This window comes from Bombina bombina, chromosome 6 (genome assembly GCF_027579735.1).
Source record: "Bombina bombina isolate aBomBom1 chromosome 6, aBomBom1.pri, whole genome shotgun sequence".
NCBI classification, from domain to species: domain Eukaryota; kingdom Metazoa; phylum Chordata; class Amphibia; order Anura; family Bombinatoridae; genus Bombina; species Bombina bombina.
The window spans coordinates 1,066,106,584-1,066,130,241 of NC_069504.1; the positions used below are offsets into that span (position 1 = coordinate 1,066,106,584).

Sequence of the window (23,658 nt, forward strand, 5' to 3'; positions counted from 1 at the left end):
GATGTGTATCTGCATATTCCCATCCACAAGGAACCTCACAAGTTTCTGAGATTTGCTTTTCTAGACCAGCATTTTCAGTTTGTGGCCCTTCCTTTTGGTATTGCAACAGTTCCCAGGTTGTTCTCAAAGGTCCTGGTTGGGTTACTGGCAGTTCTCAGATTGCAGGGGGTTGCGGTAGCGCCTTATCTGGACGATAGTCTAGTTCAGGCGCCATCTTTTCAACAAGCAAGCTCCCACATGGAGTTGTTATTGTCTTTTCTGCGCTCCCACTGATGGAAGGTGAATTTAGGAGAAAGTTCCTTGATTCCGGCTACAAGAGTGGCGGTTTCATCTCAGGCCTCTGCAGTTATGCATGCTCAGACAGTGGAACAGGGATTATATGGATCTGTCTCCAAAGATTGTACTAGATCAAGCTGCAAGAGATTCTCTTCCGTGGTGGTGGTCTCAGGATCTTCTGTCCCAGGGAACTTGTTTTCGCAGGCCTACTTGGGTCATTGTGACCATGGATGCCAGTCTGCTGGGCTGGGGAGCTGTCTGGGGTTCGCTGAAGGCTCAGGGTCTGTGAACCCGGGAGGAATCAGTTCTTACCATAAATGTCCTAGAGCTGAGGGCAATCTTCAATGCTCTTCTGGCTTGGCATCAGTTAGCTTCAACCCAATTTATCAGGTTTCAGTCGGACAACATTACGTCAGTGGCTTACATCAATCATCAGCCATGACAGAGGTAGCCAAGATTATGCAGTGGGCGGAGGCTCACATCTGCTGTCTGTCTGCGATCCACATTCCAGGGGTGGACAATTGGGAAGCGGATTTTCTGAGCAGACAGACTTTTCATCCGGGGGAGTGAGAACTTCATCCGGAAGTGTTTTTTCAGTTTGATTCTAAAATGGGGTCAACCGGAGTTGGATCTTATGGTGTCTCGTCAGAATGCCAAGCTTCCGAGGCACGGATCGAGGTCAAAGGATCCTCAGGCTGTTCTGATAGATGCTCTAGCAGTTCCTTGGAAGTTCAGTCTGGCATTTGTGTTTCCTCCATTTGTCCTTCTTCCTCGGGTCATTGCTCAGATCAGACAAGAGAGGGCATCAGTGATTCTCATTGCACCGGCGTGGCCTCGCAGGATTTGGTATGCAGATCTGGTGGAGATGTCATCCTCCCCACCTTGGAGTCTTCAGTTAAGGAAGGACCTTCTACTTCAGGGGCCCTTCCTTCATCCAAATCTCATTTCTCTGAAGCTGACTGCTTGGAGATTGAACGCTTGATTCTATCCAAGCATGGTTTCTCTGAAGCGGTTATTGAGACTATGATTCAGGCATGTAAGCCTGTGACTAGAAGGATCTATTATAAGATATTGCGTAAATATCTGTATTGGTGTGAATACAGAGGCTACTCTTGGAGTAGAGTCAGGATTCCGAGGATTTTGTCTTTTCTCCAGGAGGGTCTGTAGAAGGGTTTATCTGCTAGTACCCTGAAGGGTCAAATTTCTGCTTTATCTAATTTGTTGCACAAATGTCTGGCGGATGTGCCTGATGTTCAGTCTTTTTGTCAGGCCTTGGTTAGAATCCGGCCTATATTTAAGTTTGTGACTCCTCCTTGGAGTCTTAATTTAGTTCTTAGAGTTCTCCAACAGGCTCCGTTTGAGCCTATGCATTCTTTGGATATTAAGTTGTTAACCTGGAAGGTTTTGTTTTTGGTTGCTATCTCTTCGGCTCGAAGAGTTTCAGAGCTTTCTGTGTTGCAATGTGAGTCTCCTTTTCTTATTTTTCATTCTGATAAGGTTGTACTGCGTACTCCTCTAGGTTTTCTTCCCAAGGTGGTTTCTGATAAGAATTATAATCAAAGAAATTGTTTCCTTCTTGTGTCCCTAATCCTCCTTCTCATAAGGAACGTTTGTTGCACAATCTGGCTGTTGTTCGTGCATTGAAATATTATTTGCAGGCGACTAAGGATTTTCACCAGTCTTCTTCTTTATTTGTTGTTTTTTCTGGGAAGTGTAAAGGTCAGAAGGCTATGGCTACTTCTCTTTCTTGTTGTTATTCGTTTGGCATATGAGACTGCTGGACAGCAACCTCTGAGAAAATCACAGCTCATTCCACGAGGGCTGTTTTCTTCTACTTGGGCTTTCAAAAATGGTGCTTCTGTAGATCAAATTTGCAAGGCTGCCACTTGGTCATCTTTACACACTTTTTCTAAATTTGATACTTTTGCTTTAGCTGAGGCTGTTTTTGGGAGAAAGGTTCTTCAAGCAGTGGTGCCTTCTGTTTAGGCTAACTGTCTTGTCCCTCCCTTCTCATCCGTGTCCTTTAGCTTGGGTATTAATTCCCAATAGTAATTATGATCCGTGGACTCACCGTGTCATTAGAAAGAAAATGAAATTTATGCTTATCTGATAAATTTGTTTATTTCTTGACACAGTGAGTCCACGGCCCGACCTGTATTTTCAGACAGTTTTTTTGTTAAACCTCAGGCACCTCTGCACCTTTTATTACTTCCTTTCTCCTTTCCCTTTGGTCGAATGACTGGGGGTTGTGGGTAAGGGAGTGGTATTTAACAGCTTTGCTGTGGTGCTCTTTGCTTCCTCCTGCTGGTCAGGAGTGATATTCCCAATAGTAATTATGATGATCCATGGACTCACCGTGTCAAGGAAGAAACAAATTTATCAGGTAAGTATAATATTCATTTTTGTGCAGGGCTGGCTCAAGAAATTGTGCTGCCTGGGTCCGAGAATGCAATGATACCCCCCCAACCCCCCCAGTAGTAACATTACGGATTAGCATATCAACTTACTAGCCTGGCCACTGACCTTACTAAGCCTGCCACCTGCATGCAACCAATACTTAATGCACAATAAGTGGGAAGGGAAGTTATGGAAGAAATGCACTTGTCCGCACCTTGAATGGTGGCCCCTGACCGTTCTGTGTCTTTGTTGCATAATAAGGTTGTGCTGATGGGAGCCTGCAACTTCCCCCACAGAGACTGAGAAACTGAGTGGTTTGGTTCTGACAGTGAATCAACCGCCACTTGGTCCCATGGTTTAGGCCGATCCCTGAAGCTGTGTGTGTGTGTATATATATATTATATACAGGGAGTGCAGAATATTAGGCAAATGAGTATTTTGACCACATCATCCTCTTTATGCATGGTTGTCTTACTCCAAGCGTAGTATAGGCTCGAAAGCCTACTACCATTAAGCATATTAGGTGATGTGCATCTCTGTAATGAGAAGGGGTGTGGTCTAATGACATCAACACCCTATATCAGGTGTGCATAATTATTAGGCAACTTCCTTACCTTTGGGCAAAATGGGTCAAAAGAAGGACTTGACAGGCTCAGAAAAGTCAAAAATAGTGAGATATCTTGCAGAGGGATGCAGCACTCTTAAAATTGCAAAGCTTCTGAATCGTGATCATCGAACAATCAAGCGTTTCATTCAAAATAGTCAACAGGGGTCGCAAGAAGCGTGTGGAAAAACCAAGGCGCAAAATAACTGCCCATGAACTGAGAAAAGTCAAGCGTGCAGCTGCCAAGATGCCACTTGCCACCAGTTTGGCCATATTTCAGAGCTGCAACATCACTGGAGTGGCCCAAAAGCACAAGGTGTGCAATACTCGAGACATGGCCAAGGTAAGAAAGGCTGAAAGACGACCACCACTGAACAAGACCCACAAGCTGAAACGTCAAGACTGGGCCAAGAAATATCTCAAGACTGATTTTTCTAAGGTTTTATGGTCTGATGAAATGAGAGTGAGTCTTGATGGGCCAGATGGATGGGCCCGTGGCTGGATTGGTAAAGGGCAGAGAGCTCCAGTCTGACTCAGACGCCAGCAAGGTGGAGGTGGAGTGCTGGTTTGGGCTGGTATCATCAAAGATGAGCTTGTGGGGCCTTTTCGGGTTGAGGATGGAGTCAAGCTCAACTCCCAGTCCTACTGCCAGTTTCTGGAAGACACCTTCTTCAAGCAGTGGTACAGGAAGAAGTCTGCATCCTTCAAGAAAAACATGATTTTCATGCAGGACAATGCTCCATCACACACGTCCAAGTACTCCACAGCGTGGCTGGCAAGAAAGGGTATAAAAGAAGAAAATCTAATGACATGGCCTCCTTGTTCACCTGATCTGAACCCCATTGAGAACCTGTGGTCCATCATAAAATGTGAGATTTACAAGGAGGGAAAACAGTACACCTCTCTGAACAGTGTCTGGGAGGCTGTGGTTGCTGCTGCACGCAATGTTGATGGTGAACAGATCAAAACACTGACAGAATCCATGGATGGCAGGCTTTTGAGTGTCCTTGCAAAGAAAGGTGGCAGTATTGGTCACTGATTTGTTTTTGTTTTGTTTTGAATGTCAGAAATGTATATTTGTGAATGTTGAGCATGTTTATATTGGTTCACTGGTAAAAAATAAATAATTGAAATTGGTATATATTTGTTTTTTGTTAAGTTGCCTAATAATTATGCACAGTAATGGTCACCTGCACACACAGATATCCCCTAAAATAGCTAAAACTAAAAACAAACTAAAAACTACTTCCAAAAATATTCAGGCTTTGATATTAATGAGTTTTTTGGGTTCATTGAGAACATGGTTGTTGTTCAATAATAAAATTAATCCTCAAAAATACAACTTGCCTAATAATTCTGCACTCCCTGTGTATATATATATATATATATATATATATATATATATATATATATATATATACACAGTGTGTATGTATAATATATATATAGTATAGTATATATATATACACACATTATGTGTGTGTAGTATATATACATATATACATATACTGAAATAAAAATACAGAAAGTCTTATTGTAGCACATGCATTTTGCTACAATAAGTGGCTATATTGGTCCATCCACAGATTGTCATCCTTATTCAAAAAGAATTGACCACAACCCATAATTTACACATATAGATGCATATTCTAATAGGAAACGGGAAAACTATGTTAAAATCTTGTATATTTGTGGGGAGACCACATGAAAGTTTGTAATTTTGTATTCATTTTATTTTTAGTTAGACAATATTTTGTGTCTATAAAACGGCCCCTTGCTCCCTTGTATGCTGTAGTTCTATGTAATTGGTGTTACTGAAGAAGGACCGCATGTAGTTACTTATTCTCTGTTATTTTCTTAGCTCTGTTCGCTACATTGTGTAGAATGGAGTATTCCCAGCAAGAAAATGGAGAACTTTTTAAGAAAGATTTGGTGCAGATATGTGGTGACCTGAGATCCAAATATTTCCTGTATTCGTTTCAATGATCAAGTACAAAGGAAGAGCTGTGTATGTTTAGATGTTATGCGTCCTTGTATTTCACGCCCATGTCACGGTATTTGTCTGTACTAGAGTTGCCACCTTTAGTTCAGGACAAACCTAAACACTCTACAGCTCAGCAAATATGAAACACATTTATAATGTAATAGTGAAAATGGCACACAGGTTAAAGTGATGGTAATGTTAGCCAATAGTGTGCTAGCCATACAACATAATGCCAACTGGGCCGCATGGCTATTGGTTAAGAGGTGGAAAGGTCACCTTGTTGAAAAAAATAGCGCAGCAAATAAAGGAACTTTCAGCATGAAGTATTTTATACTTCATGACTGAAAGTCCCCTTTATTTGTAGCACTGGTAAATCCTAGCTTTTCAAAAACTCTAGGTTTTACCATCACTTTAAAGCATGAAACGTATACATCTGTCCAGCAAATTTTTTTCTTTAATGGTTCAGATAGAGCATGCAAGTTTAAGCAACTTTCTAATTATCAATTTTTCTTTGTTCTCTTGCTATCTTTATTTTAAAAGCAGGAATGTGATGCATAGGAGCCGGCCCATTTTTGGTTGAGAACCTGGGTTATGCTTTCTTATTGGTGGGTAAATGTCAGCCTCCAATAAGCAAGCACTATCCATGGTGCTGAACCTAAAATGGGCTGGCTGCTAAGATTTAAGTTCATGATTGTCAAATAAAGATAGCAAGAGAATGAAGAAAAATTGATTGCATGAGTAAATTAGTAAGTTGATTAAAATTGCATGATCTATCTGAATAATGAAAGAAAAAAAAATGGGTTCAGTGTCCCTTTAAAGTTCACAGTAATTGAGGGTGTAATTAATCATGTGTTTATATTCATAATTAAAAGGAATTACCTTGCTCTAATTTGTAGTAGTTCCGTTTAAGGAGGAGCAACCTATATTTCTGAACACACACTCATCCACACACACTATCTTTCTATCTATCTATCTATCTTTCTATCTATATATCTATCTATCTATCTGTGTGGTGTCTTTCAAATGCAAAGAGCATGCAAGTATCCAATCTTTCCTAATACAAAAATATAATGGACAGTAAATGGTCACTGTTCCTTGTGTCTACAGCAAATGTTTTTTTTTTAATGATTATGGTAGCATATAATATATATGGGTGTTAGGCTGTTGTGATCTAAAACCATATAGTTGTTAGAAAACGTCTGGAATTTACAGTTCTACAGTGATAATTATATTCATAGAAATAAATATAACGTGATATTATTTTTTGTCTCCTTTGTGAATGCAGACCTCATGCTTATGATATTTTTAAAACCACTGTGCACTTGTCTTTGTTACATATTAACCCTTTGGCACAAGAGGGCTCTGTCACATTCTTACACATTCTTATATTTAGTAATATGCAAGCGGACATGATAAGAAGTAGCGTATTATGTCCGCTGCACATCGATAAATGCTGACAGCATACACTGTCAGCATTTATCATTGCACCAGCAGTTCTTGTAAACTGCTGGTGCAATGCCGCCCCCTGCAGATTCACGGCCAATCAACCGCTAGCAGGGAGTGTCAATCAACCCGATCGTATAGGATCGGGTTGATTTCTGTTTGTGGCCTCAGAGCAGGCGGACAAGTTATGGAGTAGCGGTCTTTAGACTGCTGCTTTATAACTTCTTCAGGCTCGCCGGAAAACAAGGGGCATCCAGCTCCATACAGAGCTTGATAAATCACCCCATGGTGTTGAAACCCTTCCTTTCAGTCAAGGGGTTAATATTTGCATTGCCTGTCAGCACATTCTGCTGCTTTCATGTCTGTGTTTTTGATTCATTTACTTGTGCAGCTGCAGAAAGAAGCTGTTTAAAGGGACATAAAGTCAAAATTAAACTTTCATGGTTCAGATAGGGCATGTAATATTAAACAACTTTTCAATGTACTTTTATCATCAAATTTGCTTTGTTCTCTTGGTATTATTTGTCAAAAGCTAAACCTTAGTAGGCAAACTAGTTTCTAAGTAGTTGAAGGCCGCCTCTTAGTGCATTTTGACAGTTTTCACAGGCAGTACTAGGTCACGTGTGCCATATAGATAACATTGTGCTCACTCCCGTGGAGTTATTTATGAGTTGTCACTGATTGGCTAAAATGCAAGCATGTCAAAAGAACTTAAATAAAGGTGCAGTCTGTAGAGGCTTAGATACAAGGTAATCACAGAGGTAAAAAGTGTATTAATATAAATTTGTTAGTTATACAAAACTGGGGAATGGGTAATAAAGGGATTATCTATATTTTTAAACAATAACAATTCTGGAGTAGACTGCCCTTTAACTATACAGACTAAATAGCAGTAAAAGTATGTTGTGTGATGCACGAACAGCCAAACATTTCTAGAAGCTGCAGTAGAAGCCACAAATCAGAGGGGAAAAAAATCCAGTTTTATTTAACTTAAAGGGACATAAAGTCAAATATTAAACTTTCATGATTCGGCTAGAGCATGCACTTTAAACAACTTTCCAATTTACTTCTATTATCAAATTTGCTTTGTTCTCTAGGTATCTTTTATTGAAGAAAAAAACTAGATAGACTCATAAGAGCTTGGGAGTGTGCACGTGTCTTTGCAACATTGTTTAACAAAACTACAAATAATGTTGCAAACACTGTAACCATAAGACATGTGCACACTCCTAAGCTCTTATGAGTCTACCTAGTTTTACTCTTCAATAAAAGATACCAAGAGAACAAAGTAAATTTGATAACAGAAGTAAAATGGAAAGTTGTTTTAAAATTGCATGCTCTATCTGAATCATAGTTTGTTTGTTTGCTCACTGAGCAGATAGGAGGTCACTAACTTTTCCCTCCAGCTTGACTGTTCCTCTGCGTATGCTGCAACCAGCTGTAGCCTTTTCAGTAGGTGAACATGAAACCAGGGAGAGACTATTATTGTCTGGGGTGGGGGGAATTTATTATGGTTGAGTTGAGAGGTCAAAGGGTTATTCTGCAAAGAAGAAAAAAATCATTGCAGAATGCAGATGCTCAGAAATATCATCTAACTCCTATCCAGACAAAGGAGCTGTGATGTCACTACAAGCAGATGTTGTGCTCTGCTTATTAATGCATTGATTTAATTTGCATGTACGGCCTTGCGTTAGCAGGAAACCTGGACACAGTTTGAAACCTAGACTGTCCGGGTCAATCCTAGGCAGGTGGCTATCCTAGTCTGTAAGCTTGGTTTTTAATAGGGCGGGGAATGACACTTTCAGCTTAAAGGGACAAGAAACCCAAAAATGTTCTAACATACAATTTTGAAGTAGCAGCAATGCACTACTGGTTTATAACTAACACATGGGTGTGTCAATGACATTCGGTATATAAATATATATGCAGCCACCAATCAGCTGCTCCTGAGCTTACCTAGATAAATCATTCACCAAAGGATAACAAGAGAAGGAAACAATTAAATAATAGAAGTAAATTGGAAAGTTGTTTAAAATTGTATGATCTGTCTAAATCATGACTGTCTAATTTTGACTTTACTGTCCCTTTAATGTTCCTTTAATGAAATTAGCTCAAACAAATAACTTTTGGTTTGAAGCTTTGCTGTGTATTCCATGATTGGCTGCAGTGAAATTCCTACTTCCGAAATTTACAGGAAGACACCGTTTAATGTAATAAAAAAACATACTGTCTTGGCTGTAAAAGATCATATATGTGTGTAATGGGCGAGCACGGAATTTGCTTTTTCTCCTATAAAGCTGCAGGCACCAAGCGTCAAGGGATTTGACTTTGCAAAGCAGCACTTGGGACAGCACAATAAAGATGAAGTCCTCGTTGTCCATGAACCCCCCCCACCAGTTCTGCATGGACCACTGAAGGATTCCACACCCTCCGAAAATGGAGATGTCCCAACACCAAAGTCCAAAAGCTCATCAAAGCCTCCTAAAGTTGGAAGACACCGTGGGAGGTGAGAAAATGGGTTCCTCTGTGTTTAGTTGCTGAGTGTATCTACAATAAGTATGTTAGTGCGTATATTTTTATTTGTGTATTAATTTATAGAGTCATAGTAAATATTTGTATATCTCTCTCACCCTCACTTATTTTATTCTCTCTCACACCCAGCTTTCTCTCCCACCCTATTCTGTCTCTTTCCTATCTCTCTCCCCCTCCTATCTCTTTCTCTACCGGTATCTTTCTGTATTCTTACCCCTGCTCGTTCTCTCTCTCTCTCCCTACCTCTATGTGTATCTCATCTTTTCAGCTTGCTTTGTCTTGTGCCATTTTTTGTGTCTTTCCCTTTAATTTCTGTTGCTGTCTCTCCTCCTCTTATTCTGTCTGTCTATTCTCTTTATTTTCTGTTTCTTCTATTTACTGTAGTCATGTCTTCTTTACCCGGTCATTTTCTGTATATTACTTACTATGCAATGTATCTCTCCAGGATTCTCTGTCTCTATCTGGGAGTTATTTTCCTTGGAATTATAAAATTTAGCTCCAAAATAGCAGACCCTACCTTACCCAAACCACAAAACAAACAAACCACAAAGCAATAACCCAAGCACTCCAGAGGTGAAGGGCTAAAAACAGTATTTGTTGATACTTATTTAAAAATGCAGGCATGCAGAAGTACATGGGGGGAGCGCGTTTTGTGATACACTAGCACTTAATCATAGGTCACACACCCCTCTAATGCCCCAAATGTGCCTCTGAACCACCCTCTTGACTGGTCTACACCAACTCCCTGGACCCCGTGGCCTTACAACCATTACACCTGATCCTAGAAGCAGTTAAATAAATTATGGGATTATGCATCTGTATCTTATTTATGTTTTTCTGCTTGGGAATTGCTGTAGGTGATAGTCTTATGTTATTTTTCACAGCAGAGTTACCCCCTCAGACGCAGGATCTAGCGCCAGTGACGCATCTAGTGGTAAAGAGTCTGCAGGAGAAGGGTCACCAAGACCCTCAGCTCCTCCTCGTGAAACTAAACCTCGGTCCTCCATCAATCGAGGTGAGTGTCTTGTCTCTGTCAGGTTCTTTGCTATAATGGAGGCGGGAGGTTAATTGTCCTTTTGAATGCATTGTCACTTCATTATGCATTTGTTGATTATCCTGTTCTGTTTTTAATGGTCCTTTAACAAATAATTAAACATACAAACAGAAGTAAGTAAAATTTTTGTCATTAAAGGGACAGTCAACACCAGAATTTTTGTTGTTTAAAAATATAGATAATCCCTTTATTACCCATTCCCCAGTTTTGCATAACTAACACAGTTTACCTTTGTAATTACCTTGTATCTATTCCTCTGCAAACTGCCCCCTTATTTCAGTTATTTTGACAGACTTTTTTTAGCATTTTAGCCAATCAGTGCTCACTCCTAGGTAACTTTATGTGCGTGAGCTCAATGTTATCTATATGAAACACATGAACTAACGCCCTCTAGTGGTGATAAACTGTCAAAATACATTCAGATTAGAGGCGGCCTTCAAAATAAGAAAATAGCATATGAACCTCCTACGTTTAGCTTTCGACTAGGAATACGAAGAGAACAAAGCAAAATTGGCGCTAAAAGTCAATTGGAAAGTTGTTGAAAATTACATGCCCTATTTGAATCATGAAAGTTTATTTTGGACTTGACTGTCCCTTTAACTAACCAAATGGGTTTCATACATACAGCTAGATTACGAGTTTTTGTCGGTAATGGTGTGCGTGGCTAACGCACAGTTTTTCCTTACCGCTCACCTACAGTAACGCTGGTATTACGGGTCTTTAGAAACTCTGCGTTAGCCGCAAAAAAGTGAGCGTAGAGCAGAATTTAGCTCCACATCTCACCTCAATACCAGCGCTGCTTACGGTAGCGGTAAGTTGGCAAAACGTGCTCGTGCACGATTTCCCCATAGGAATCAATGGGGCAGAGCTGGCTGGAAAAAACAAAAAAGCAGCGTTCAGCTCCTAACGCAGCCTCATTGATTCCTATGGGGAAATACGTTTAAGTTTACACCTAACACCCTAACATGAACCCTGAGTCCAAACACCCAAATCTTACACTTATTAACCCTTAATCCGCTGCCCCCCGACATCGCCGACACCTGCATTATATTATTAACCCCTAATCTGCCGCTCCGGACACCGCCGCCACCTACATTATACTTATGAACCCCTAATCTGCTGCCCCCAACATCGCCAACACCTACATTTATATTTATTAATCCCTAATCTGCCGCCCCCCAATGTCGCCGACCACCTACCTACAATTATTAACCCGTAATCTGCCGCCCCCAACGTCGCCGCCACTATAATAAAGTTATTAACCCCTAAATCTAAATCTAACCCTAACACCCCCCTAACTTAAATATACCGGTAATTCTAAATAAATATTCCTATCATTAAATAAATTATTCCTTTTTTAAACTAAATACTTACCTATAAAATAAACCCTAAGCTAGCTACAATATAACTAATAGTTACATTGTAGCTAGCTTAGGGTTTATTTTTATTTTACAGGCAACTTTGTATTTATTTTAACTAGGTACAATAGTTATTAAATAGTTATTAACTATTTACTAACTACCTAGTTAAAATAAATACAAAAGTACCTGTAAAATAAAACCTAAGCTACAATTACACCTAACACTACACTATAATTAAATTAATTACCTAAATTAACTACAATTCATTACAATTAAATTAAATAAACTAAATTACGGAAAAAAACAAGCGCTAAATTACAGAAAATAATAAAATTATTACAATTTGTTTAAACTAATTACACCTAATCTAATCCCCCTAATAAAAAAATCCCCCCAAAATAAAAAAAATCCCTACCCTACACTAAATTACAAATAGCCCTTAAAAGTGCTTTTTGCGGGGCATTGCCCCAAAGTAATCAGCTCTTTTACCTGTAAAAAAAAATACAATACCCCCCCAACATTACAACCCACCACTCACACACCCAACCCTACTCTAAAACCCACCCAATCCCCCCTTAATAAAACCTAACACTACCCCCTTGAAGATCACCCTACCTTGATACGTCTTCACCCAACCGGGCAGAAGTGGTCCTCCAGACGGTCCGAAGTCTTCATCCTATCCGGGCAGAAGAGGTCCTCCAGACGGCCAGAAGTCTTCATCCAGGCGGCATATTCTATCTTCATCCATCCGGAGCGGAGCGGGTCCATCTTCAAGACATCCAACGCGGAGCATCCTCTTCGTTCGACTGCGACTGGAACAATGACATGTCCTTTAAATTACGTCATCCAAGATGGCGTCCTTTCAATTCCGATTGGAATTAAGGTAGAAAAATCCTATTGGCTGATCCAATAAGCCAATAGGATTGGCTGATTAGAACAGCCAATAGGATTGAGCTTGCATACTATTGGCTGATTGGATCAGCCAATAGGATTTTTTCTACCTTAATTCCGATTGGCTGATAGAATTCTATCAGCCAATCGGAATTGAAGGGACGCCATCTTGGATGACGTCATTTAAAGGACCCGTTGGATGTCTTGAAGATGGACTCACTCTGGATGGATGAATATGGAAGATGCCGCCTGGATGAAGACTTCTGGCCGTCTGGAGGACCTCTTCTGCCCGGATAGGATGAAGACTTTGGATCGTCTGGAGGACCACTTCTGCCCGGTTGGGTGAAGACGTCTCAAGGTAGGGTGATCTTCAAGGGGGTAGTGTTAGGTTTTATTAAGGGGGGATTGGGTGGATTTTAGAGTAGGGTTGTGTGTGTGGGTGGTGGGTTGTAATGTTGGGGGGGTGTATTGTATTTTTTTTTTACAGGTAAAAGAGCTGATTACTTTGGGGCAATGCCCCGCAAAAAGCCTTTTTAAGGGCTATTTGTAATTTAGTGTAGGGTAGGGATTTTTTTTATTTTGGGGGGCTTTTTTATTAGGGGGATTAGAGTAGGTGTAATTAGTTTAAACAAATTGTAATTATTTTATTTTTTCTGTAATTTAGTGTTTGTTTTTTTACGTAATTTAGTTTATTTTATTTAATTGTAATTAATTGTAGTTAATTTAGGTAATTAATTTAATTATAGTGTAGTGTTAGGTGTAATTGTAGCTTAGGTTAGGTTTTATTTTACAGGTATATTTGTATTTATTTTAACTAGGAAGTTATTAAATAGTTAATAACTATTTAATAAATATTGTACCTAGTTAAAATAAATACAAACTTGCCTGTAAAATAAAAAAAAAACCTAAGCTAGCTACAATGTAACTATTAGTTATATTGTAGCTAGCTTAGGGTTTGTTTTATAGGTAAGTATTTAGTTTAAAAAAGGAATAATTTATTTAATGATAGGAATATTTATTTAGATGTATTTAAATTATATTTAAGTTAGAGGGGTGTTAGGGTTAGACTTAGATTTAGGGGTTAATAACTTTATTATAGTGGCGGCGACGTTGGGGGCGGCAGATTAGGGGTTAATAATTGTAGGTAGGTGTCAGCGATGTTAGGGACGGCAGATTAGGGGTTAATGAAATTTAACTAGTGTTTGCGAGGCGGGAGTGCGGCGGTTTAGGGGTTAATATATTTATTAAAGTGGCGGCGATGTCCGGTTGGCAGATTAGGGGTTAAAAATTTTATTTAAGTGTTTGCGATGTGGGTGGGGCTCGGTTTAGGGGGTTAATAGGTAGTTTATGGGTGTTAGTGTACTTTTTATTACTTTAGTTAAGAGCTTTATGTTACGGCGTTAGCCCATAAAACTATTAACTACTGACTTTTAAATGCGGTAGGAGTCTTGATAGGAGAGGGTCTACCGCTCACTTTTTCCAAGACTCGTAATACTGGCGTTAGGAAAATCCCATTGAAAAAGATAGGATAACGCAATTTACGTAAGTGGATTTGCGGTATGCTCAAGTCGCGGAAAAAAAGTGAGCGGTACACCTGTACCTGCAAGACTCCGTAATACCAGCGGGCGTTAAAAAGCAGCATTGGGACCTCTCAACGCTGCTTTTTAAGGCTAACGCAAGACTCGTAATCTAGGCGATATTTAATAAATATTGTTAACTTAACTCATTTTATTTATATTTTACATTGTTTATTTTCTTTGTTGTGTCAAGCGAATTGTCAGTTTTTTTTTTTACCAGGTGTGATAAATCTGAAATTTAATGTCAGCTTAAAGTGAAAGTAAAGTTTAATATAATTAAAGAACGCTCCGTATTCTCTTACAATTGTACACGATAGTCGCTACCTTTATTTTTATTGAAAATGTTTGTATATTATATAAAAAAAAAATTTACAACGTACCTTTTGCTAGCTTCCTCCGCCCCCTGCTATCTTCCGTGTTTGGTAGAGTTACACGCAAGTTATACCCGCTCGATACGTCATTATAGGTGCGCGCTCTTGTGAGACAAATATTTTGTGCATGCGCAGTAATGCGCTTTCCGCCTTCCGTGACGACTGTAATGAGCAAGCGACGTCGGGATAATGGATTTCAGTTACTAAATTATATGCACATGCGGCTATCATGAACGCGCATCTGATCATGTAAGATAGCCGCATGCGCATTGCTAAATGGGGGCGTATAGCGAACTGGTTTAGACGCCCATGGGGAACCAATGGAATTACTATATTGCTCTTTCATCACCAGTGCTCTTTTTTATTGCGGGCAGAGGAACAGAATTAAATTTTGCGAATTTAGAGTTAATAAAATGTTAGAAAATAAATGTAAAAAAAAGGATGAATGAAAGTTAGGGTATTTACAATGGATTGATACAACCGTTTATAGTGATATCAGTAACTTTACTTTCACTTTATTATTTACAACAGTAAAGGAAAATTATCAAACTAAATGGCTTTAATACTAACTTTTTCATGTTTGGATTGTTCATCACTGCTTGACTATAGCTCTAAGCTTTGCTGTATATTCAAGGGAAGTTCAGTGTGATATTCATTCCCAGTGGCAGTAATTTCAATTTGGATGTTTATCTGAATAGGAGTTTGTTCCATTACATTTATTCTAACCTGATATCTAATGTCCGATATATAGAATAATTAGTCAGATTAATATGTCAAAGTCTGCTAGATCCCATTTATGGCAACCAATCAAAAGCAGCTATTTCAAATTTCAGATGGGAATAGCTCATTTTGGGACTTTGGGATGCGTGACAGAAATAGCGCATATAGCATTATGAGTTTAAAGTAAACACCTTCGCTTGAGCGCAATTGAATTTAACGTGCATCGGGTTAGCACGACTTCAGAGCTCTAGTTAACTGTTACGCAGGACTAAAAAGTGGCACAAAAGTACATGTACAATTAAAGTTACACTCACAATAATACTGTCTTATAAAAAAATAATAAAAAAAATATTTTTTAAAAATTGCATTAAAAGGTTATAAGGGCTCAAAAATATGAGGTTTGCAAAGGGCATTAACATAGAGATACATACATACACGTGCCTAAATATGTTTATGTATCTATATGGGTGTAAATATGTATTTATGTATTTATATGTGTATATATGTATATATTACAGACATATAAATACATATATAGACAAGTGCATTGGATCCCTTTGCAGTCAAGTAGCTGAAAACATGAAAATTCATATTTATGCAATATTCATATTTAATAGTGTTTAAATATGTATTTACTGTAAATAATCCACCTTCCATTGTTCTTCACATAGGGGAATATTTTCTGTGTATTTAATATATATATATATATATATATATATATACAGGGAGTGCAGAATTATTAGGCAAATTAGTATTTTGACCACATCATCCTCTTTATGCATGTTGTCTTACTCCAAGCTGTATAGGCTCGAAAGCCTACTACCAATTAAGCATATTAGGTGATGTGCATCTCTGTAATGAGAAGGGATGTGGTCTAATGACATCAACACCCTATATCAGGTGTGCATAATTATTAGGCAACTCCTTTCCTTTGGCAAAATGGGTCAAAAGAAGGACTTGACAGGCTCAGAAAAGTCAAAAATAGTGAGATATCTTGCAGAGGGATGCAGCACTCTTAAAATTGCAAAGCTTCTGAAGCGTGATCATCGAACAATCCAGCGTTTCATTCAAAATAGTCAACAGGGTCGCAAGAAGCGTGTGTAAAAACCAAGGCGCAAAATAACTGCCCATGAACTGAGAAAAGTCAAGCGTGCAGCTGCCAAGATGCCACTTGCCACCAGTTTGGCCATATTTCAGAGCTGCAACATCACTGGAGTGCCCAAAAGCACAAGGTGTGCAATACTCAGAGACATGGCCAAGGTAAGAAAGGCTGAAAGACGACCACCACTGAACAAGACACACAAGCTGAAACGTCAAGACTGGGCCAAGAAATATCTCAAGACTGATTTTTCTAAGGTTTTGTGGACTAATGAAATGAGAGTGAGTCTTGATGGGCCAGATGGATGGGCCCGTGGCTGGATTGGTAAAGGGCAGAGAGCTCCAGTCCGACTCAGACGCCAGCAAGGTGGAGGTGGAGTACTGGTTTGGGCTGGTATCATCAAAGATGAGCTTGTGGGGCCTTTTCGGGTTGAGGATGGAGTCAAGCTCAACTCCCAGTCCTACTGTCAGTTTCTGGAAGACACCTTCTTCAAGCAGTGGTACAGGAAGAAGTCTGCATCCTTCAAGAAAAACATGATTTTCATGCAGGACAATGCTCCATCACACGCGTCCAAGTACTCCACAGCGTGGCTGGCAAGAAAGGGTATAAAAGAAGAAAATCTAATGACATGGCCTCCTTGTTCACCTGATCTGAACCCCATTGAGAACCTGTGGTCCATCATCAAATGTGAGATTTACAAGGAGGGAAAACAGTACACCTCTCTGAACAGTGTCTGGGAGGCTGTGGTTGCTGCTGCACGCAATGTTGATGGTGAACAGATCAAAACACTGACAGAATCCATGGATGGCAGGCTTTTGAGTGTCCTTGCAAAGAAAGGTGGCTATATTGGTCACTGATTTGTTTTTGTTTTGTTTTTGAATGTCAGAAATGTATATTTGTGAATGTTGAGATGTTATATTGGTTTCACTGGTAAAAATAAATAATTGAAATGGGTATATATTTTTTTTTGTTAAGTTGCCTAATAATTATGCACAGTAATAGTCACCTGCACACACAGATATCCCCCTAAAATAGCTAAAACTAAAAACAAACTAAAAACTACTTCCAAAAATATTCAGCTTTGATATTAATGAGTTTTTTGGGTTCACTGAGAACATGGTTGTTGTTCAATAATAAAATTAATCCTCAAAAATACAACTTGCCTAATAATTCTGCACTCCCTGTATATATATATATGTAGAGAAAATAACTCATCGTGTTAACCATTTATAAATCTAGACAAGTCAGAAGACTTGCTTTTATCCCAGAATCTCTCTGATTACACTGTTTCCAATGCAGCCAAGGATTCTGGGTGAGATATGCAAATGAGGTTCACAATGACTCACTTTTTTACTTCTAGCCTGTTTTTTAAGGCAGACTTTCCTTTACGCCATAGCATCGCCACATTACACAGCTTCTAAGCTTAGCTAGGGGTAGTACAGTGATTCAGACCAATCCCAGGACAGCTGTTTCGTGGTTATTGCCACTCATCAGCTGGGAGTAGGTTGAATCACTGCTTGATAAAGTTGTTTTCTGGGGGAAATACAACATCAATTTAATATATATATATATATATATATATATATATATATATAATCTATATATCTGTATATAGCTATACCTATTTTTAATTTTATATATATTTAATTTAAGAATAAATAGAACATATTCTTCTATGTGAAGAACATTGGAATTTTAAATATTAATATTTCATGTCAGGTTTAGAGCACTTGAATAAAAGCGGTCGGGTTAGCACACAAGAATGGAATACAAGCAAAAAGCCTCTGTCTAGCGATGTTAATACTCATAATCTAGCCCAACAATGGGCTGAGCCTGCAAGTATTTATGTTAGGTATTGAAATGCTAATTATGGCTGGGGGTTTGAATAAACACAATCAGCTATTTCACATACAAAATCTCTCTCTCACTCATACTCCCTTCCCCTGCTTCTTAATTACATCTGATATTTACTTGTTTTATTAGTAATATATTAAATATATTAAATAGCAACTTTTTAAAGAAATAACATTCAGTGACCGGTGGTGACTTTTTTTTCCATATCTATGTGAAGTAAAACATTTTCTCATATATGTCACTATCACCATTTAGCACACATTTATTTCTTTAAGGCAATATTTAGATTTGTTCACCTTGCATTATTTTTAAAACATTCAGGGGTATTGTGTTGATTGACCAACAATGTTTCTTCAGATCTTCCTGCAATAATTACTGGTAATGAACAGCACTCCTCCGCCTCCATATTTGAGCACGTTGACAGGATATCCCGCTCCTCTGAAGCCAGCAGGCGCTTTCCAAGCAAGATCCAACTCATAGCTATGCAGCCCATTACAGCACCACCCATGCATGGCCTATCAATGTCTGAGCGAGAGATGGAAGCTAACAAGATCAATAGGGAGGTGAGGAATGACTGCTTTGCTGGCCAAACATACTTAACTTGTTAAAGAAGTAACCGCAATGTAAATATATCTCTATGCTGCAACTAAAACATCCTTTTTGATTTGCTAAACTTTATTTTGCTAAACGGTTTCTTGTATACTGAAAAGGTAATATGTTGTGCTGTAGTGATATCCAGTACAATTATACCTTACAAATTACATGATTAACTCTACATCACATTCCATTCACATTCTGGCCATTTGCCTGTTTTGTGTGTTCCATGTAATGTACTCAAGCTAATTTCTTTTGTGGATGTGAACATGTCCACTATATTGGTGCACAGTAGCATGTTCCACAAGAATATATTTTTAGTAAAGGAACATCCACTTTTCATAAAATGCAGTAGTACATATAAACTATTTTAGATTTATTTTTTTTAAATAACCCTTCAAGACTGGAAATAAACAGATGCATATTAATAGAGCATCTTATATTTCTTTTGTAAAATGATGATGGTCTACAGTCCTCCATAACATATGGGACATATTTCCCACCACTAGGAGGAGATCAAGAACCCATACAAGAGCTTTAAAACCCTCCCATTTCTCAATATTTTTATTCTTGGCCTCATAGGAGATGGTTGAGAATAGAGGTTGTTCCAGCTACTTGCTTATGGATTACAAATTGGGAGCTCAGACCTCTGTGAAACCCAGAGTCCCTGGGGAGTATAATTTAAAGGGACAGTCAACACCAGAATTTTTATTGTTTAAAAAGATAGATAATCCCTTTATTACCCATTCCCCAGTTTTTTGCAAAACCAACACTGTTATATTAATACACTTTTTACCTCTGTGATTAACTTGTATCTAAGCATCTTCTGACCGCCCCTAATCACATGACTTTTAGTTATTTTGCATATAGTTGCATTTTAGCCAATTAGTGCAGTGTCTGCCACTAGCCACGGGCGTGATCACAATGCTATCTATATGGCCTACATGAGCTTGCTCTCCCCTGCTGTGAAAAGTAAATAAAATAGAGGCGGCCTTCAAGGGCTTAGAAATGATCATATGTGTCTTCCTAGGTTTGCTTTGTTGATAAAAGTAAATTGGAAAGTTGTTTAAAATTACATGCCCTATTTGAAAAATGAAAGTTATTTTTGGACTTGACTGTCCCTTTAAAAAGAAAACAGAAAAAACTCAGTGGCTGAATGATACAGGGACACAGGAATACCCTGTTATGTGCACAGCATTTCCTTAACAGGACTTCAGCCATAACTACCCTCAGACGTCGCTGGGACCCGTCCCTTGCCTCCCCTTGAGGGAATCTAGTATTTTCTACTGCAATACTCTGCAGTACTCGATACCTGCACTGGGTGGGCTCGCTACTGGATACTGCTGCAACTGCATTGAAATAGATGAGATGCCTGTTAAAGGGACAATCAACACCAGAGTTTTTGTTGTTTTAAAAGATAGATAATCCCTTAATTACCAATTCCCCAGTTTTGAATAACCAACACAGTTATAATTATACATGTTTTACCTCTGTAATTACCTTCTATCTAAGCCTTAGCAGACTGCCCCCTTATTTCAGTTCTTTTGACAGACTTGCATTTTAGCCAATCAGAGCTGACTCCATGGTAAATTCACGTGCATGGCTCAATGTTATCTATATGAAACACATGAACTAATGCCCTCTAGTGATAAAAAACTATCAAAATGCATTTAGAATATAGGCGGCCTTCAAGGTCTAAGAAATTGGCATATGAACCTCCTAGGTTTAGTTTACAACTAAGAATACCAAAAGAACAAGGCAAAATTGATGATAAAAGTAAATTGGAAAGTTGTTTAAAATTATATACCCTATCTAAATCATGAAAGTTTTTTTGAGACTTGACTGTCCCTTTAAGCCAGTGGAGGGTTACTGCATAATGTAAGTGCCTTTACACAGCCCAGAGGCTATTTGTAGGTACTCTGACACATATACAGCATAGCCAAGGGACTTAACCTGCTCCCCTCATGACACAATTTTTTCTCCATATCATGTCCTTAACAATTCTTCTAGCATTGGGAACTCTATTAGGGAAGCCTCTGACCCTTTTTAACCCTCTGGCAGCTTTTGGGATAATTTTTTGACCACTTTACAAAATTATGTGTATGACCCTTTAAGAGAACCGACAATAGCTTAATACATGATGTGGTTCTATAGTGCAGGCTCCGGTTAGGCTGGGAAACATATTTTAACAGGGTTTATAGAATGATAGATGCCTTGGTATGTCCATGGGCATTCCATCTAGCATACCTGTTTTCTCCATTTGTTCATCTGCCAAGAGTCATTCCTCGGATCAAACAGGAGTCAGCATCAGTAAGGTTAATTGCTCCATCCTGGCCCCACAGGACATGGTATGTGGACCTAGTACAGATGTCAACAACGTCCTCATGGCGTCTTCCTTTAAGATAAGCCCTGTTATCACAAGGTCCTCTTTTCCATCAGGATTTCAAATCTCTAAGTTTGACAGAGTGGAGGTTGAACACCTAGTTTTGAGAGTGAGAGGATTTTCAGACTCTGTAATTGATACTCTGATACAGGCTAGGAAACCTGTGACTCAAAGGAATTACCACAACATTTGGAAAGCATATTTTGTGTGGTGCTCCTATAAGAAATAGTCTTGGTGTCCCTTTCAGATCCCGAGAATTCTTCAGTTCTTACAAGATTGCTTTGAAAAGGGGTTATCAGCTAGTTCCCTGAAGGGTCACATTTCAGCTTTATCTGTTCTTTTTCATAGGAAGTTGGCTAAACTTCCTGATGTTCAGACCTTTGTTCAGGCATTAGAATTAGAACAGTTGACTGATTTCTCCACCCTGGAATTTGAACCTAGTTATTTCAGTTCTTCAGGGTCCTCCCTTTGAACCAACTCCATAGACATAAAACTGTTGTCTTGGAAGGTGATTTTCTTATTAGCTATCTCTTCTGCCAGAATAGTTCCTGAGATGTCTGTGTTATACTGTGATCCTTTGTTTTTGATAATTTCACAAGGAAAAGGCTGTACTGCACACTAAATATGATTTTCTTCCAAAGTGGTTTTGACTGATATCAATCAAGACCTTTTTGTTTCTTCTCTTTGTCCAAACCCTGATAACTCTAAGGAAAGATTTTTAGAGCTTTGAAGTTCTATCTCCAAGCGGCTAAATAGTAAATGACTGAAAGCTACAAAGGTAGTATTGACATCTTGGCTTAAACAAGTGATTCACAAGGCTTACTTGGTGGCGGGTAAGTCGCCTCCTAAACGCATTACAGCTCACTCTACCAAAGCAGTGGCAACATCATGGGCCTTTAAGAATTATGCATCTTTGGAGTAAATTTTCAAAATTCCACATGATCTTCCTTACATACTTTTTCCAAATGTTATTGTTTTGATGGCTTTTGGTAGGTTAGTCCTTCAGCCCATACTGTCAGCTCAATAGGAACTGTCAGAGAAAGTATTTTCCCACCCTGTCCGTAACATAGAATATCGGCTTTGGTTTTAATCCCATGTTATGGAGGACTGTGAACCATCATCATTTTACAAAAGAAAACAAAATGTATGCTTACCTGCTAAATTATTTATTTTCTTTCGGAATGATGATGTCCACAGGCCCCACCCGCTTTATGGGCGACAGTTCAAATGACATCTCCATAGACCCTGCTTTGCCTTTCCTAACTTTCTTTGCTATTCTCTACTCGGCTATACATAAAACTAGAGAGAGATGGGAGGTGGGAAGGTTGTAAAGCTCTTGTATGAGATCTTGACCCATACAAGAGCTTTTCCATATGTTATGGAGGACACTGGGCCGTCATCATTCCAAAAGAAAATAATTTATCAGGTAAGCATAAATTTTGTTTTTGATAATCTTTTGTCATAAAACTTGTTTTCTTACTTGACAGATTCAGACGACACTACGACACAAATCAGAGATTGAACATCACCGGAATAAGATCCGTCTTCGTGCCAAACGCAAAGGCCATTATGAGTTTCCTTTGGTTGATGTGGTAGGAATGACTGATACTAAAGAGAGGCAGCGCATGTATCGTAAAGTGCAGATGCAGTTTGATAAGATCCTGGACCCAGGTTCTGGTATTCCTACTGTGTTTATTGAACCAAGAAGGAGGTGAGATTTTCAGATGTGCAAAATGCTTATGTATATGTGCGAAGAATGTTGAAAAAAAGATCTTAATCCAATTTATAGTATCTTTTTTCTCTGGCTGAAAAATTAGTGTTTAGTATTGCCATATCTCTTGCAATCTGTCTAAATATTGACTAGATGTTTTATTTTAAGTAGCTATATTTTTTTACTGTATATGTAGTAACTTTTGATTACTCTTACTCAATATTTACGAAATCTTCAAAAACAACAAAAAATAATTGGAGCAATAATATTTGGAAACATTTTTTCTATGGTATTTTAAATTTTGTAACCCTAAAGGGACCTTTTACCTTTAATGCACATCTTTCAAATAAATTACCTCTATTGAAACTTTTTTTTTATTGTTTTGCAAAAAGAGTGACATTAAAGCTATTTTTATTTTAACGCTAACAGAAAGAACACGTTTACATAATTCTGGTCCATGAGACTGTCACAGTGACATGTCCCACAAGAAAAAACAAAAAAGTGTTTGGTCTTATATAGAGGAATACTAAAGGAAAAACAAAGGAAACAAACGCCTAGATTACGAGTTCTGCGTTAGCCTTAAAAAGCAGCGTTAAGGGGTCCTAATGCTGCTTTTTATCTAACGCTGGTATTACGAGTCAGCAGGAAAGGGTCTACCGCTCACTTTTCTTCCACGACTCGAGGCTACTGCAAATCCCCTTACGTCAATTGCGTATCCTACCTTTTCTATGGGATTTGCCTAAAAGAGCCTCTACCGCCAAGACTCCAACCGCAAAAAAAGTCAGTAGTTAAGAGTTTTATGGACAT

At 38.7% G+C, this 23,658-nt stretch overlaps 1 protein-coding gene across 1 annotated transcript in view; it reads left to right on the plus strand.

Annotated features, from left to right (window-relative positions):
- KIAA1549 (KIAA1549 ortholog) overlaps window positions 1–23,658 on the plus strand; it is a 310,123-nt gene that overhangs the window by 234,680 nt on the left and 51,785 nt on the right. The window contains 4 exon segments of the mRNA XM_053718941.1: window positions 9,002–9,210; window positions 10,121–10,251; window positions 18,521–18,726; window positions 22,628–22,851. Of these exon segments, the coding sequence (XP_053574916.1) occupies window positions 9,002–9,210; window positions 10,121–10,251; window positions 18,521–18,726; window positions 22,628–22,851 (770 nt within the window).